General features: G+C 36.7%; 1 protein-coding gene across 8 annotated transcripts; it reads left to right on the forward strand.

Annotated features, from left to right (window-relative positions):
• Positions 1-22: 22 nt before the first annotated feature.
• On the forward strand, positions 23-14,724 carry LOC103988903 (uncharacterized). 8 transcript variants are annotated; one of them, XM_065104800.1, is made up of 18 exons: positions 23-308; positions 868-997; positions 2,116-2,262; positions 2,445-2,561; positions 2,632-2,716; positions 3,252-3,360; positions 3,489-3,556; positions 3,681-3,806; positions 3,893-5,076; positions 5,267-5,470; positions 5,558-5,618; positions 6,902-7,015; positions 8,750-8,863; positions 8,950-9,039; positions 12,100-12,170; positions 13,318-13,388; positions 14,131-14,235; positions 14,380-14,724. In XM_065104800.1, the coding sequence occupies exons 2-15, from the start codon at positions 891-893 to the stop codon at positions 12,124-12,126; spliced, it is 2,553 nt and encodes an 850-aa protein (XP_064960872.1). In that variant the 5' UTR covers positions 23-308; positions 868-890; the 3' UTR covers positions 12,127-12,170; positions 13,318-13,388; positions 14,131-14,235; positions 14,380-14,724. The 8 variants fall into 8 exon arrangements, with proteins under 8 accessions (XP_064960872.1, XP_064960986.1, XP_064961087.1 ...); XM_065104914.1 differs by having other exon boundaries at positions 13,318-13,350; XM_065105015.1 differs by having other exon boundaries at positions 12,100-12,132.
• The last annotated feature ends 1,936 nt before the right edge of the window (positions 14,725-16,660 follow it).

A 16,660-nucleotide genomic window follows, 5' to 3' on the forward strand; every position in this document is an offset into this window, starting at 1 on the left:
GCCGGTGACCGCGTGGGTCGTTGGGTTGCGTCTCGAATACCAGCGGCCTGGGTTCTGCGTTCGGGCATATATAAACGAGCGTTCGAAGCCCTAAATTGCCCGTGTCTTCCCTCTCGCGCTCGCGGCCTTGGTACGGTTCCGGTGTCGTCGGTATTCTTCCCTCCTCCCCTCGTCCTTCGGATCCTTTCCACCGGCGATTCCCCTCGGTGTCACGATCCCTCCTAGCTGAGGCATTTGCCTTGAATTCTCTCTCGTTTCGGAGATCTCGCCTACACCTTGATCCACGGGCTTCCCCACCCGAGTCCGAGGTACAATCACCCTCTCTCTCGCGCTCTTGTTTGATCGGAGTTGGTGTTTTGATCTGGTTTTGGTGTTGTTAGATGCTTTTTGTTCATTGGGCGGATACTTTATCTCGAAGCAATCCTCTCTGGAGTCGTTTCTCGAAGATTTTCGTTAGTTTAGAGTTCTGTTTTTTTGCGAATGCTTTCGTCTTAGCATTTAAGCCTCGTTTAGGGTTATTGGAAGAAAAGCGCCTATCTTTTTGTTATTTTTCATGATATTAAGGGGAAATTTGTGGATTTTTGTGATATGACACGATGTAACTGACCCAATCAAACGGGGTAAACTGCTTTAACTAGTCCGATCGTGTTGGACAAGTGCAACATGGAACACTTCAGTTCGGTTTTTCTTTCTTTTTCATGAGGACTTCAACTTCTTTTATCTTGTTATGCTTTTAATGTCACATAGTAATATCATAGACTCAAAACACTCTGGATTTCTATATAACACCTCTCTCTCCTGTTTTATTGTGTATCTAGTATGAATTTTTATAATTTGAATAGTTGATTTGATTTTGTCTACTTTCAGGAGTAACATGTTTAGAGAACGAAATGTCTCAATCCTGGGCAGATAATGTCAAGTCTTCATCTGGATCCACTTCGCAGTCCAGTCCCCACCTTGTGTTTCCACATGTTTCGCATACCAATTTGAAGCACAGGTGGAAATATATTATAGTATAATTATTTGAGTAGTTCTTAGTTATATTGCTTTTGTTTTTTTAAATTTCTTTCTTCAAAATTATGCTATTGATGTGCTACATAGTTCTCTAATAATTCTTATCTTGTTCATATGGTGCCTTCATAGAGACACTTGCTCTATGGATATTAAAAATAATAAAAGATAGCATATGAAGATGCCCAAGCAAAGCAGGGTTTATGTTAGACGTACCATGGATTTTAATAGGGAGAGAGCGATGTTGCCGTGGTCCTCTAATAATATCCTTATTGGTAGTTATATCTGCTTCTGTCAACCTCCAAATAAGTCCTTGTTGTTTGCTCTCAAAGACAGTAGGCCTTTAGCAATCAAGTATCAGAAGGACCCTTTTGGATGGTAGAAAGGTGTGGAAGAGTAGTGGTTAGAGGTTTGGGATAATGATGGTTAGAGGTAATTAAGAAATAGAAGGCTTGGGGATTGAACATGAACAATGTGACTGTGAAATGGTGGATCATGGATTGGGCCTGGACTGTAAATGGAGATATTAAATAGCTGGTGGTTTAAGATAATAAGGTGGCTAAAAGGGATAAGGAAAAGAGGTGACAGAGAGGTTGATGCCTTCAACACACTCTGATTCATCATATTGGTTTTGAGTGGGAATGGGTAGCCACTTCCTCGTAGAAATACAATTTCTTGACTTGTTCATCAGTGCTAGTGTTTATTATTCTCATTGCTTCTTGCATTTATATAATTAGAATGGGAGAAAAATAAAATGGAAAAATAATGTAGAACAAGATGTAAAATCTTAAACATATGCTTTGATCAATCTATTATGCCTAACAAGGATAAAAAATTGGGATCCATATTGGCCTTTTATTTGGTCTTTTATTGTCTGTCAATACAGATTTTGAGCTACTCTCAATGTTGCTTTTATTGTCTTATTTTGATGCATCATAGCAGCTATCTTCATATGATGTTTCAGAGATAGAAATAACGATGCACTCGTGTATTAATTTCGATTCATATATGTATTAGATATGAATCTGAATTTTCAGAAATACTAATACAGTCCTTTTAGATCCAAACCAATCAACCATTCACATTTGAATTTCTCTGTTTTAGAAATGTTTTTCAGTTGTTAGCATGGAGGGAGATATCTCCTCGGTCTAAGCATAAGAAACAGCTTTGGAAAGAAGGCTCAAACTGGAGTGCTGATTATGTTGCACTAAGATGTGAAAAATTGGATGCTAGAAATGCTTTGGCTTCTTGGTAACGTAGCTTCTGTATGCTATATTTCATTAATGGCTTGTTATTTTTGAAAATTTTCATATAATGCCATTTTTTAGGCATCATATGGAGTAATTTATTGTTCTAAATTTGTAGTTGATGATTCTAAGTACACATGATTATGAGAAGGTATATGTTGATCTATTGGCATTTGGCTTTCTCAGGGTAGAAGCAGAGTCTTTGCGTCATTTATCTGCTAAATATTCTCCTCTTGTGCCTCCTCCAAGGTCCACAATTGCAGCAGCATTTAGTTCTGATGGAAATACAATTGCTTCCACACAGTAAGTTCATTCCCCTGCTTCAGCTGTACTACATACATAGTCAGTCATAACTAACTGAATATGTTTGCAGTGGTGACCACACTGTCAAGATAATTGACTGCCAAACAGGGAACTGTTTAAAGGTGTTAAGTGGTCATCGACGGACACCTTGGGTGGTATGTGCACATATTGTTTGTATGTTTTTGCTTTTTATGTTTGTGCATTACTATAATGAACTGACGTGGGTGGAGCTTGCTTGCATTTTACAATATTCTTGAGTAAAAAAAAAGTTTGCCATTGTGAATATCTGGTCCATTTTTTGGTTCACTTGCTCTTCACTTCTACTTTCACTGTCACTTCCTTTCTAACAACTCCAGTATGTCAGCCTTTCTAGGACTGGTCTGTTTTGTTGATTCCTTTAACATTGAAATTTTCTTGTTCTGTTCGTTAAAATTTGTTTTGCATCATGATCCCTGTTTTACATTCTTATTACTTTCTCTTGCTGGAAGGGATTTGCTTATTGGTTTTTAAGTTGCAAGATACAGATACTAGATTTACAAGCTGATGGTATAATCTGTCGTTTGTATCCCATGGTTACCATTATGATCTTCACTGTTCTAGTCTGAGTTCTTGGAAAACTCTAGTTTTGTGTGTATGTTTTCTTCAATATTATTGTATTAAACTCTTTTCAATGTCTAATGTCTCATCCAGGTTAGGTTCCATCCATTACACCCAGAAAAACTTGCAAGCGGTAGCTTGGATCATGAAGTTCGATTATGGGACACAGAGACAGCAGATTGTATAGGGTCACATGATTTTTGTATTACCCTTTAACACGTTTCTGAAAACTTCTTTTAATACAAGTCTGACATCTGGTTACCTTTTTTGATTGCTCGATAATCTACCTTCGTCAGATTCAAACATTTGTATTTTCTTTTTTATTTGCAGATCGTCCTATCGCCTCTATTGCTTTTCATGCCCAAGGAGAACTTCTTGCTGTAGCTTCTGGCCATAAGGTGAGTTGTTTTTGGATGACACGAGAAGAAATTGAGTTCACTAATAGAAAATCTTCCCATTGCCTGTCGATGACCTTTTTTTTTTTTTGGTGTGTTGAAACTCCATGTGATATACATTTGGCAGCTGTACATATGGAACTACAACAAGAGAGAAGAGGCTTCTTCTCCTACTGTTGTTCTAAAGACTCGGCGCTCCTTAAGGGCTGTTCATTTTCATCCTCATGGTGCTCCATTTCTGTTAACAGCTGAGGTTGATTTATCTTTTTGGATTCATTGTTGGACTGATGTTTTTAGATGTTTACATTGTACCAACTGTAATAGTTCCTTGCTTTACAGGTTAATGATCTAGATTCTCCAGATTCACCTTTGACTCTTGCAACATCATCGAGTTATTTACACTATCCTCCGCCTACAGTTCTTTTTGCTAATTTAAATTCTGATCTCCGTCAGCATCAGATGGATAAGTTGCCCCTTATACCTTCTCCTTACTTCTTTTGGCCAACATTTGTAAATGATGATGGAAGGAGGACTTTGCAGCATGCTGGTGGGACAAGCAGCTCAGCCAGTGGACAGCCAAAAGCAGACTCTTCTATGTTGTCTAGTCAGAGACAAATACCAGATGCTGCTAACCAGTATGATAATTTGGTGCCCCCCATGGATATATCTCCTGGAGAACCATCTGACATGAATTTTATGATCGATAATAGAGTTTCTACGATGACTGGAATAGATAAGGCATCGGAAAGTGCGGAAACCAATGAAGGACAATCTACACCAGAGTTTCAGGCAAGAAGCTCTACTGGGATTTCTGAGAGGTTGGATGCTTCTGGTAATGTGTCATTGACTACGTCTGCTCAGATTCGTGAGAGGTCAGATGCTTCTGGTAATGTCTCATCGACTACACCTCAGGAAAGTGGAATGGTTGAAAGAGAACCGATTGGGTTAGGTTTAGGTGTTCCACCTATTATTTCCACAAGCGTCTCCAGTGATGATAATCCCATATTAATCCCTTTCCATGATCCTCCATGCTGGGAGCTGCCTCTCCTGCAGGGCTGGTTAATGGGTCAAACTCATTCCAGCTTGCACACAAGATCTGTTAATGGTGGCTTAGAAGGAAATTCAGGCATGATTCGTCAAATAGGATCCAACTCCTTGACCTCTGAATTACAATATAGCCATAATGCAGAACGTTTAGTGGCTTCCTCGATGGCAAACCTAGTTGGCCATTCTAGGGTGACTGCAAGATCTGGTTCTCGTCATCGTTCAAATTCACGTTTACTGGCTTCAACAGGTGTCAGCCAAGTTTCCTTGTCTCATAATTCCCAGACCGATGATGCCGAGCCTCGTCGTGGTCCAAGTGGTATTGGATCTGAGGTTCCAACATCATTGGCTGCAGCAGCAGCTGTTGAATTACCTTGTACTGTGAAACTAAGGATATGGCCGTATGATATACAAGATCCATGTGCTCCTTTGGAACTAGAGACATGCCGTTTAACTATACCTCATGCAGTTCTTTGCAGGTGCACTTGCTCTCCATGATAGAAAATTTTACTTATCTTTTAGGGACTCTTGTTTGCAACAATTATAATGTTGAGTGCTGCATGATATTCGTATCATAATATAATGGCAGAACACATTATATTAGAATGTGCTACTCTTGGTTATTGATGGCATCTATGTAAAATACTTACATGTGAATAATTGTGACAGTGAAATGGGCACTCATTTTTCTCCTTGTGGGCGATTTTTGGTTGCTTGTGTTGCATGCTTGCTTCCTCATGTGGAAGGTGATCCTGGAACACAGTCACAAATGCAACATGATGCTTCAGGGGCTGCAACATCACCAACGCAACACCCAATTTCGGCTCAGCAAGTTATGTATGAGCTTCGCATCTACTCTCTTGAAGAAGCAACGTATGACATAAAACCTTTCTTGTAATTTTAGTGGTAAAACTGTCTTTTTACATATTGATTTTCTTCAATATTTTTCATGATCTGTAGGTTTGGTATGGTGCTTTCTTCAAGAGCAATAAGAGCTGCACACTGCCTAACTTCTATTCAGGTTGGCACACTTCATTATTGAATTAATTAATTATATGTATAAATGATTATTAGTTTAAGGGTTTTTATAAACAAACCGCCTCGACTTCCTCTCAACCATAGTTTTTCATATATAAAATTGTTCCTAGATGAAGTTGTTTCTCTTTGGTGTCCCTATTTATGATGCTTGTACAAGTACTTACTGCACTTTATTTCACTTATCAATGATATCTTATGGGTATTTGATTGTAATAAGCTATGTGGCCTTACTGCACTTTTGAATGACTGGAACCGATTTTTTGTGACATGAGCTATTGTGCGCTAATTTCTGTTCCATGACCTCCTACAATAAGATCAGGTCTGTGAGCAAAGTTTTAATACTGGTTGGAGCGGTCTGTATTGATAGGTATTTACCAAATGGACCATGTACGAATATCTAAAAATGTAGCTCGATATTAGAAACATTCATTTTCTAGTTTTTGTTATTTTATTCAATGATTCCGGCTAATGTAGTGTGCCTGATAGGTTACTGAAACTGGTTTTTAATCAGTTGTAAATCCTTGTTCATTAGTATCCAACTATGGATCTGACCACGATCTCTTTAGATTCAGCCTAGATTAAGGCTAAATCTGCATGAGTCCAGCTTCAATCCATATAGATCGAAGCTTGATGTGTTCCCTTCTATGATATTCTTGATATGTCATTAGTTTCCTTCTTTGCACAAAATCTTCAATTAAGATGATTATTTTTTCTTCCACGTCCATTTATCTTCTTCTGCTATGCAATTACTTCATTTTCAAACAACCCAAGTTAAGAAATTAAAAAATAAAAAAGTCTTCGGCATCACATCTATTTATATGAAATTGTTTTGCCAAGACATAAATCTGCAACTCTCATATCCGGATGGAGTTTGATTGATTGAATCTTGGATTTATGAAGCTGAATTATCCAACCAATGGTTCTTAGTTCTAGTATACCAGGTGAGCTTTCGTCCCAGTTCAGATTTGGATCTCATCCGAAGCCCATGCTGCAAGAAGAAAATTGCTAGTATTTTATTGAGCTAAGCTTTTCATTCAATAATAGAAGAAGTTTCTTGGTTGTTTTGACAAATGATTTGGTATTGCATACTAAGCCACTAACAAAGTTAATATATTGTAATGAAATTTTAGTCACTGGAAAATCTAAATTTGATGTGGTACATTAACATGATGATGTTTACTGTTGTTTAGTAATCTTCCTATGAGTCTAAAGTCTATATTTTTGTAGTACTTGTGCATCCAACATGGGTCTTTTTTCTCTTTGTAGTTCTCACCTACATCAGAACATATACTATTAGCATATGGTCGGCGTCATAATTCACTTCTTAGGAGCATTGTTGCGGATGGGGAGACTGCAATACCTATCTATACAATCTTAGAGGTATGTGTTATTTAGCTACTCTATATTTAAGGCATCTGTTTTTTCTGTTCCTGCTGCTAGTTTAAACAAAGGTCTCCGATTGCATAAGTTGGTTTTAGTATTAAGGCTCTGATTTTCTGTTAGTTCTGCTAGTTCAAACAAAGGTCTTGTACTATGCTATTTTTATTGCATCTTTTGGTTATATCTCAAAACTTCAAAAAAATGGGACTTAACCTCATGTCATGAACTATTGACCAGCATTTCAAGTTTCTTTTATTTAGTTAGAACCCTTTAGTAGGAACTTCAATTTGCTTTAGGTCTTAGCTGGAGTTTGAAATGCTAAATGTACGAATTTTCCATGGCAAAACACAGTGATCTTTGATGATGACTTATGAAAAAAAAAGTTCTCTTGCAACCAAATTGCAGATGACCTGAAATCATTACAACCTAGGATAATTATAACTTATTGTATGATATTCCAAATATTCTTGAATGTGTATAGAATAAAGAATGATCTTATCATGATGACGGAACAAAAGAAAAAGTTCTCAAGATTCATAACCATTAGAAAGTGAAGTGAATTACAAAGCAAATTCACCAAAGAGGAATGCCTCAAGGGCCAATCTACAAATAAGAATAAGCTACTGAAGATTCTTATTGTGGGATCAGTGAGAGACATTCAATTGTGACAAAGGAGGCTACTTATCTAGTGTTGAGGCACCCATCTAACGGTTATCATGATACTGTTTCTTAGTTATGCTTTACTGCTTGGAGCAGACTAATAGTAATTTAAAAGTCATGTTATATTTTGTTGATTAAACTGAAAAGTATATTAGTTAGGTTGCTTGAAAGCATAGAGGTCTCATATGTGCCTCTAAGTGGAAAGCATAATTAAATGTCTGTTGTTAATTGGAGGACTTATAAAGGTTCTTTAGGAGTTTGTTTAATAAAATGTCTACTATATATAGTAAACATACATTTCTGTAATTTATCAAATTTCTTGCCAGTTTAATTTTGAGATCAAAATAAACGCTTTTGGTCTACTCTTGTGCACCATGATATCGTATGATTCATTTGCACAGTAAACTGTAGCTTGTGAAGAAATATAAGGATAGCATATTGATTTGTCCACTACCTTATAAGATGCTCAGTTTAGTAATGTACCTTCTTCATTCTAGCATTATCTTTTGTTGAAGAACATTTTTGGCCTAATGCTCAACTTGTTCTAGTCACTTATTAACTTTCCATTTAATATTTAATCACTGATAACCTCCATATTGATTGATTTCTATACTAAAGCTGTCAAATAAGATTTATGATAAGATATCTGTCTTCTGTAATATTTTCAAAGGTAAGCTGTCAATGAAACGTTATATGTTATTTATCATCTCACAGAAAAAAAAAAAAAACTTCATCTGAAATAACAGGGTCTGGTGGACTAAAGGTTTTAACGAACCATGTTGCCTATAAGTATAAACTTTCCTTCAAAATGGGAACAATAGAAGCAGTCTTGGTTTTAATAAAGATTTACTGGCTGCATTTGCGTGTTGGCATTGTTGTCCTTAAATGAGTGTTGCTTAACTTCTGTTTCCTGAGCATGTGAAGGCCCTAAGATGGCAAGTAAGGCACATTTTCTTGCTTCACTGTTCCTTGCAGTGTTTGTCATATGCTAGCTGGTATCTTCTTTTGATATGTTCCAACCAGTTAGTACCTTCACCTTTTAAAAATATTTCTCTGTTGCTGGTCTTCTCCCAGGTCTATCGAGTTTCAGATATGGAGCTTGTGAGAGTTCTTCCTAGCATGGAGGACGAGGTGAATGTTGCATGCTTTCATCCATCTGTTGGTGGTGGTCTAGTTTATGGAACTAAGGTGAAATGTAATTTTTTAGGAGCATTCTTGAGGAACTTATACTGCCAGTTTGAGCTCTACATAATGTTTTGATGGCAAAAATACAGGAAGGCAAACTTAGAATTCTCCAATATGATGGTTCAGATGGCACAAGTTGCATGGGACCAAATACTTTTATCGAGGAAAATATGCTTGAGGTAATTGCTTTAGGTTTACTGTTCCTGCATCTTGATAACCGTCTTTATTAATTCACTTCTGTTTCTGTATCCTTGATTTTTTTTTTGGCTTATTTTGACAATTTTATCTTGTACATGCTAGAGTAGGTTAGAGGACGGGCTTTAGTACAATGGTAAAGTTTTTCCTTAAACCTGGCTCTTTACATGCTAGAGGAAGTTCAGCTGGTATCTTCTTTGAGAAACTCAAACGCAGATGTATCAAAATCAAGTAATCGACAGGGCTTTTAGGCTTTGGACTGGTGCCACTTGGAAATGACATGTAGCCTCTTGAATGCATACAAGATAACTGAATGGTCAATGGTGCCTTACTCTAGGCTAATATGGAAGGAAGCCTTGTACTAAGATTGGTAAAATTTCTGGAGAACATAGTCCAATAATCAAACATGTATCTCAATTGAGATGTCTTTATGCCCAAAAAAATCAACTTGGACATTCCTAACCAGACACAGTATGAATTGCAACATTGTATTTGGCCATTAAAATTTTTCTTCAGGGTAATGCAGTACATGGGCATGCATATGACATTTCTCTTTTTCAGATTCTTGATTTAGGATGTTAGATAATGCTGTGTAACGTGATTTCTTAACTTATATTTTCAGGCCTTGACTTCAATCAATGAATTGTAGATATGCATTCAAATTTTATAAACACTACATGTCTGATCTACGCTGCAAAGCAAATGTATAATGTATACAACAAATCATAAGCATTCCAATAGGATATTCCAAAGAGATTTATCTATCACATATTAGTCTAACATAGCTTAGAGGACATGTACTTAGAATATCTTCGGATACAATAGTTAGAAGAGATGAAATGATTAATGTTACTGGTACGAGAAGAAACAGAGAAAGACCTAAAAAGATCTTAATAAAAACTATAAATAAAGATTAAGCACTTTGAACTTAACTAAATATATGATTTTTTACATATCTCAATGATGATAAAAGATCCACGTAGCTGACCCAGATGGTTGAGACTCACGGCTTTGTTGTTGTATCTCATTCGCATTTAATGGTAGTATTTTTCCAAAAATGTTATTGTATCTCATGTCTAAATGAATGAAAATTCTGATTTCCTACAATATATGTGAGTAGTGTGAGATCACATTTTTTCCCTTGAGTGAGTATAGCACTTGATAGTACCTTCTGTCATGTCTTTAGTTGGGATTGCCTAAGACGTGCGACACCCAAGCGATATTCGTCCACAAGGATTAGCCTAAACCTTAACATCGTGCAGTCCACAAAGGACTTGCACAATGAAGAAAATGTTCAAAAGACAAACATGCAGGTAATTTATCGTTGTTGCGCATGAAAAGGATAAGATACTCATAATCCAAAGCAACACAAAGAAAACCATGTTTATTAGGCCCAAATGGGTCTTGAAAACGGGCTACATGAGCGCACACAAAAGGGGGGTTCCAAAGGTAGATGCGGGCCTAACGTTCACTTAGCACTTTCGTCGAACAGAAAGCTGACACATTATAGACATTGTATCACCCCTCAGACCCCTACCCAAAGCCCAAAAATTGAAAAAGTTTAGAAGAGGAAGGCATAATTTGGTTTACTAGTTTTACTAAAGTTTAGGAATAATAGAGATATTTAAAGCTACTCTAATTATATAGGGATCAAGCTAGTAAGACACACTATGGAACTTTGGAAAAATTGCGATTGAAGAAACAATCAGCACAAATTGAATTCTTTTGAAAGTTAGTTTGGTTTTATACCCAAAAAAAGCAGCCATAGATGCTTTTTATTTTTTAGGAAAAAAATTATATATGATTTGTATTGACTTAGAAAAAGTTTTAATAGAGTTTTTAGAGATATATGACAAGGTGAGTAAAGAAAGAAGTATCAGGTAATTATTTTGTTGTGATAAAAGATATGTATAATAAAATAGTTAGTAGTGCCAGAGTTATAGTGTGTTTGTCTAATGGATTTTTGATAACTAAGAATAAATCAAAGATCAACCTTAAGTCCTTATCTTCCACTATTAGTTATAAACAAACTTACTAGTCATTACAGGATAGTGTTGTTTGGTAAAATATTATTTGCTGAGGATATTGTTTTAGTTGATGAGAATTATTTGGGATTGATTCTGAACTTGAGTTATAGAAACAAATCTTAGCGCTAAAGGTTTTCGATTATGCAGGACTAAGATCGATTACATAAAATGTAGCTTTGGATATCTTAAAAACAGAGAGATTTATGTAAGATGTTTGGACAAAAGTTTCTAAGTAAATATTGTAGATATATTAGACTTACTATTCAACAAGGATAAGACACTTGTGGTGCTCTTGAATTCAACAAGGATGAAGACATTGTCTATAGGGTAAAAGTTGAGTGGTTATAGTAGAAAGGGGTGGCAGGCATTTGTGTGATCAATGTTTTGCTCTTGAATTAAAAAATATGCACAAAGTTAGTATAGTTGAGATGAGAATTTTGAGATGAGTTTTCATTCAAGGAAAAATTTGGTGGTCCCTGATGTGATTAAACAATGTGAGCCAATTAGGATTTGTGGTGGGAGGAGAGGAAGATCTAAGAGGACTTTGTTAGAAATAATATGATGATATTTGAATCTTCTTAATTAATTAGAGATATTGTATTACATAATTCAAAAATGGGAAAAGATCCATAAAGCCGATCCCTAATAATTAATACATTTTTGCTTGTTGTTGAGTTGTCATCATTGTCGTCGTCGTTGTCATATTAATGTTTGAAGAATAATACATATGGAATTCTCTTTGGCTTGTGCCATTGTGTAAACATTGATTCAAAGACAGTAGCTTTGGTGTTTTTGTTGAGTCATTCTAAATTATCACACACTTAATGGACATGGTTAACACAATTACTTTGTATGGCTATCAAGGGATTATGTGCTGGACAAATTATCCTTTTTTTATTACTTTCATTGGTTACAGGCCTTTAAATATCAGCAAATTTGTTAATTTAAAGATTGAAATACTGATATTCTTTCATTATAACAGCCCGTTTGAACTTTTTATTAATTTTTGTATTGTAGATCCAGAAGTATGCCTTAGAATGCTGAGAGCAGGCAAGTGCTGTTAATTAAAAAGAGTTCTCATTTTCTTGGTATTGCTTCTTACCTTTCTTTTACTTGTTGGTTCCTTTGCTTTTTAGTGAATGTCCAATGTTTCTATTAGCTCTTAAAGCATCTAGAGTTATATATATATATATATAATTTTACAATGCTTACTTTGATGTTACATTTTGGTGATTGCAATTTAAATGGCACGTAGTACATAATTCGAACTTGAGGTGGAAGTTATTGAAGTGGTGACTTTGTATGTTTCTGTAATGATGAATAGCGTTTGTCTACATCATAGGCATTTTCCTCGTTCTTTTGTTGTCTGTTATATACTATTTCAATTGTACAAATTACACTAGGGTCAATGTTTGTAATTATGTATGCAGGTAGTGAACCGATGAAGGCTCAGACTGGTACTGTATCAGTCTCAGTATGTCAGCACATACTGGGTTTCACAAAACCCTGATAACAGTTGACAAATAAAAAAGTTACCCTGTACATGGTCTGTATTGTCTTATACCAGATGGTTCAAGTTCCATACAGGGCATATCACCTGTATTGCTCTTGAATTAAAAAATATGCACAAAGTTAGTATAGTTGAGATGAGAATTTTGAGATGAGTTTTCATTCAAGGAAAAATTTGGTGGTCCCTGATGTGATTAAACAATGTGAGCCAATTAGGATTTGTGGTGGGAGGAGAGGAAGATCTAAGAGGACTTTGTTAGAAATAATATGATGATATTTGAATCTTCTTAATTAATTAGAGATATTGTATTACATAATTCAAAAATGGGAAAAGATCCATAAAGCCGATCCCTAATAATTAATACATTTTTGCTTGTTGTTGAGTTGTCATCATTGTCGTCGTCGTTGTCATATTAATGTTTGAAGAATAATACATATGGAATTCTCTTTGGCTTGTGCCATTGTGTAAACATTGATTCAAAGACAGTAGCTTTGGTGTTTTTGTTGAGTCATTCTAAATTATCACACACTTAATGGACATGGTTAACACAATTACTTTGTATGGCTATCAAGGGATTATGTGCTGGACAAATTATCCTTTTTTTATTACTTTCATTGGTTACAGGCCTTTAAATATCAGCAAATTTGTTAATTTAAAGATTGAAATACTGATATTCTTTCATTATAACAGCCCGTTTGAACTTTTTATTAATTTTTGTATTGTAGATCCAGAAGTATGCCTTAGAATGCTGAGAGCAGGCAAGTGCTGTTAATTAAAAAGAGTTCTCATTTTCTTGGTATTGCTTCTTACCTTTCTTTTACTTGTTGGTTCCTTTGCTTTTTAGTGAATGTCCAATGTTTCTATTAGCTCTTAAAGCATCTAGAGTTATATATATATATATATAATTTTACAATGCTTACTTTGATGTTACATTTTGGTGATTGCAATTTAAATGGCACGTAGTACATAATTCGAACTTGAGGTGGAAGTTATTGAAGTGGTGACTTTGTATGTTTCTGTAATGATGAATAGCGTTTGTCTACATCATAGGCATTTTCCTCGTTCTTTTGTTGTCTGTTATATACTATTTCAATTGTACAAATTACACTAGGGTCAATGTTTGTAATTATGTATGCAGGTAGTGAACCGATGAAGGCTCAGACTGGTACTGTATCAGTCTCAGTATGTCAGCACATACTGGGTTTCACAAAACCCTGATAACAGTTGACAAATAAAAAAGTTACCCTGTACATGGTCTGTATTGTCTTATACCAGATGGTTCAAGTTCCATACAGGGCATATCACCTGATGTACCTTGATCCATGTAAGGTCCCAACGACAAATACCTTTTTGGCAGACAAATAATTAGTATCACAAGACCTTGGACATAGATTAGTTACGAAGTATCAATTCCGAGTCCCCTTTTACTTTGTTTTTTCTGTGACTTGTTTCTGATTAGAACTTAAAAAATAAATGCTTAGATCTTGGTTCTAGCTGCATGCACTTTGCTCACTTATTATTGAAAACATGGATTGCAGCATGTTGAATTCACTCCAAGATATAGCGTAGACGTCAGAACCACCTGTAATTGAACTCAGACAGATCATGCGGCAGATGTTCTTTCAAGTGATGTTTGAGACTTGGTAAGTTACCTTAACCCTGTGACCCTAGGAAGTGAATATGCTTTTTGAGAGTAGGTATGGAGGCTAAAGCCCCGATTCGTCGGGGTTTGAGCCCTCTAGGTTTTGTTGGTCATGGTGAAGTGATTGACTTCGTATTGCCATCAGCTGGTCAACAAGTTTTCAAGTGAAATTGATTAATGAAGATGGAAGGAGAGACACCGTCACTACGTTGCACAAGGCTGCAAGAGTCCACAAGGGCCAGATATGTTACCATAATTTGCTGTATGATTGCAAATGCACCAGAAAATTCATCTAGAGGTCCTGTAAGCTATATGCATCCAATATATGTAGGTATATGCTGTCATATGCTGCAGTTAAATTTGAGCATGGATATCTGTGCTCTCTTGTCATTGATAGATTTTTATTTTTTTTTCATTTTAGATGACAACTCGGAAACCAGATGGTGCCATGAAATTGATTTTTATGCTATACATTTGGTTTTAGCTTTGAGAGATCGCTCTGTATAATACTACAGATTGCTGACACCGTGAGCCCTATGCAGAAAAGGGCTTTGTCCCCGGCTGTCGAGAGTTTCTTTAGCATTCCCTCAGCCTCTTTTTGCTTTGTAGGAAAGCCTATGATTTGTCAAAAATATTATTCTCCTTACGGTCATTGGTGTGCATTTCGAGGCAATACTTTTGCAAAATCACTTATCTCTATCCGAATATGAGACCAATCATTGGATTTGATGGATAATATTTTCTAAGATCCAACTACAACAACTGCATTAATGCCTAGGAAAGATATGATAGAGAGTTTCAATAATCTAGAGGAGAAAACCTGATCGATCCTACCTCGGGTTGGTTTCGATTCACTCAGAACATCCAAGAGAAATTAATCTCGATAAATTTTTGTCTCTCATCGTTGGAGGCTTTTGATTGTAGTATTCACCCGATAAAGTATATTATTGCCTTTCGTGCTTAGATCTTGTTGCACGACATCTCGGATGTTATGATGTTTTATACCTTTTTGACAATGCTAAGAGGCTCGACACTAGAATGGTATACCTGCTTGAACTCATTTTTTATCAGCTCCTTTGCTTAGCTCACAAAAGAGTTTGAGCTCTCTATTTTCCCGGGAATGCACTTCCAAGACCATCGACAGTAATGCTTCTCGGACTCAAGCAAGGGATAGGGGAAAGAAACATTCTTTGACTTTGTCGCTCGATTCACTAACAAGATCCAAGGCATGCAAGAGGCTCATCCATCGCTTGTGACATAAGCTTTCATGATAGGGCTCAAACTCTCTCGTTGTTTTTGGTCGTTGGTGGAGAGGTAGCCGGCAACGATACTAGAGATGCTTTAGAGAGCCAAATGATACATTGTCATAGAGGCAATAGTCTCAATTAAGCGTGAGGAGATGCAAAAGGTTGAGGTAGAAGCAACTATCATCAGCCCCAACTTTGAGGTTACCATAGTGAAGAAGAAATGATTGACTTGAGTTGTCTTGCTCGAGGTTCGCCATGATGACTAGACTGAGGCGAGTCCAGTGCTTCTACTGATAGCTCGTGAATAGGAGCCTGAGTCGAACAAAGTTCCATTGCACTCGACGAGGAGCTATGCGACTTCCTCTTCAAAGAGTGTAGATTCATGCTTATAGAAGAATTGAATCATGAGGTTGAAGATTGAAAAGAGAGGTGAAGGATAGTGATGGGAGGTTCGGGTAGTACCTCGAGGAGTTGGACTGAGACCTGAATTGATCAGCCAATTCTCGTCCATCTTCCGTATTGTCTCGGAGGAAGAGAGTATATCCCTCAGTTGAAGCACTTGACCCGCCTCCTCGTTTGACAAGAAGGGAGGGGTGTTGTCAATGCAATGTGTCGACCATGTGAGGTTGAATCCCCAATCTCGACTTGAACTCACAAGAAAGTAGTGCACTTTCCATCATGTGGTTGGAAGGGGCACCATTGACTTTGAAACATTCATGAGCGACTAGGTAGTAGCCACTTCTCCCCTTGTACAACCGAAAACAAGTAACGAAAAGGGTGCGTGTCAGAGTAATACCATCATGCTGGCACTCCTTGATAAACACTATTAAGTAGCACCACAAGTTGGATGTCATTTAAGAAGACAATATCTCTCACTATCGGCAAGATACTATCACTAGATGGAGGGAAAGATGGAGACTTGCCTCAAGGACATCGTAAGATAAACAGAAAAACCCAATAGTGCGATTGAAAGGGCATTGACCGAGTTGAGGTACTTGTAGATCAAACTTGGACGAGATACAATACCTAGTTCGCAAATGATCTGGGAGAGACACGCTCACCAATGAATTACAGTCATGCGAAATTTTCATAAATTCTAATTCCCAAAGAACCTTTGGGCTCACGGGAGATACCTCCTCTAATGATGGGGAGGATGCAACCTTCTTCGCCCTTGGACTG

Source organism: Musa acuminata, chromosome BXJ1-1, assembly GCF_036884655.1.
Source record: "Musa acuminata AAA Group cultivar baxijiao chromosome BXJ1-1, Cavendish_Baxijiao_AAA, whole genome shotgun sequence".
Lineage (NCBI taxonomy): Eukaryota > Viridiplantae > Streptophyta > Magnoliopsida > Zingiberales > Musaceae > Musa > Musa acuminata.

Bases quoted from the DNA above. Each gene is read 5' to 3' on its own strand.
- LOC103988903 (XM_065104800.1), top strand. From the start codon at position 891: ATGTCTCAATCCTGGGCAGATAATGTCAAGTCTTCATCTGGATCCACT. The intron at 7,016-8,749 runs GTATGTGTTATT...GTCTTCTCCCAG, and splicing joins CTATCTATACAATCTTAGAG to GTCTATCGAGTTTCAGATAT. The intron at 9,040-12,099 runs GTAATTGCTTTA...TTTGTATTGTAG, and splicing joins TCGAGGAAAATATGCTTGAG to ATCCAGAAGTATGCCTTAGA.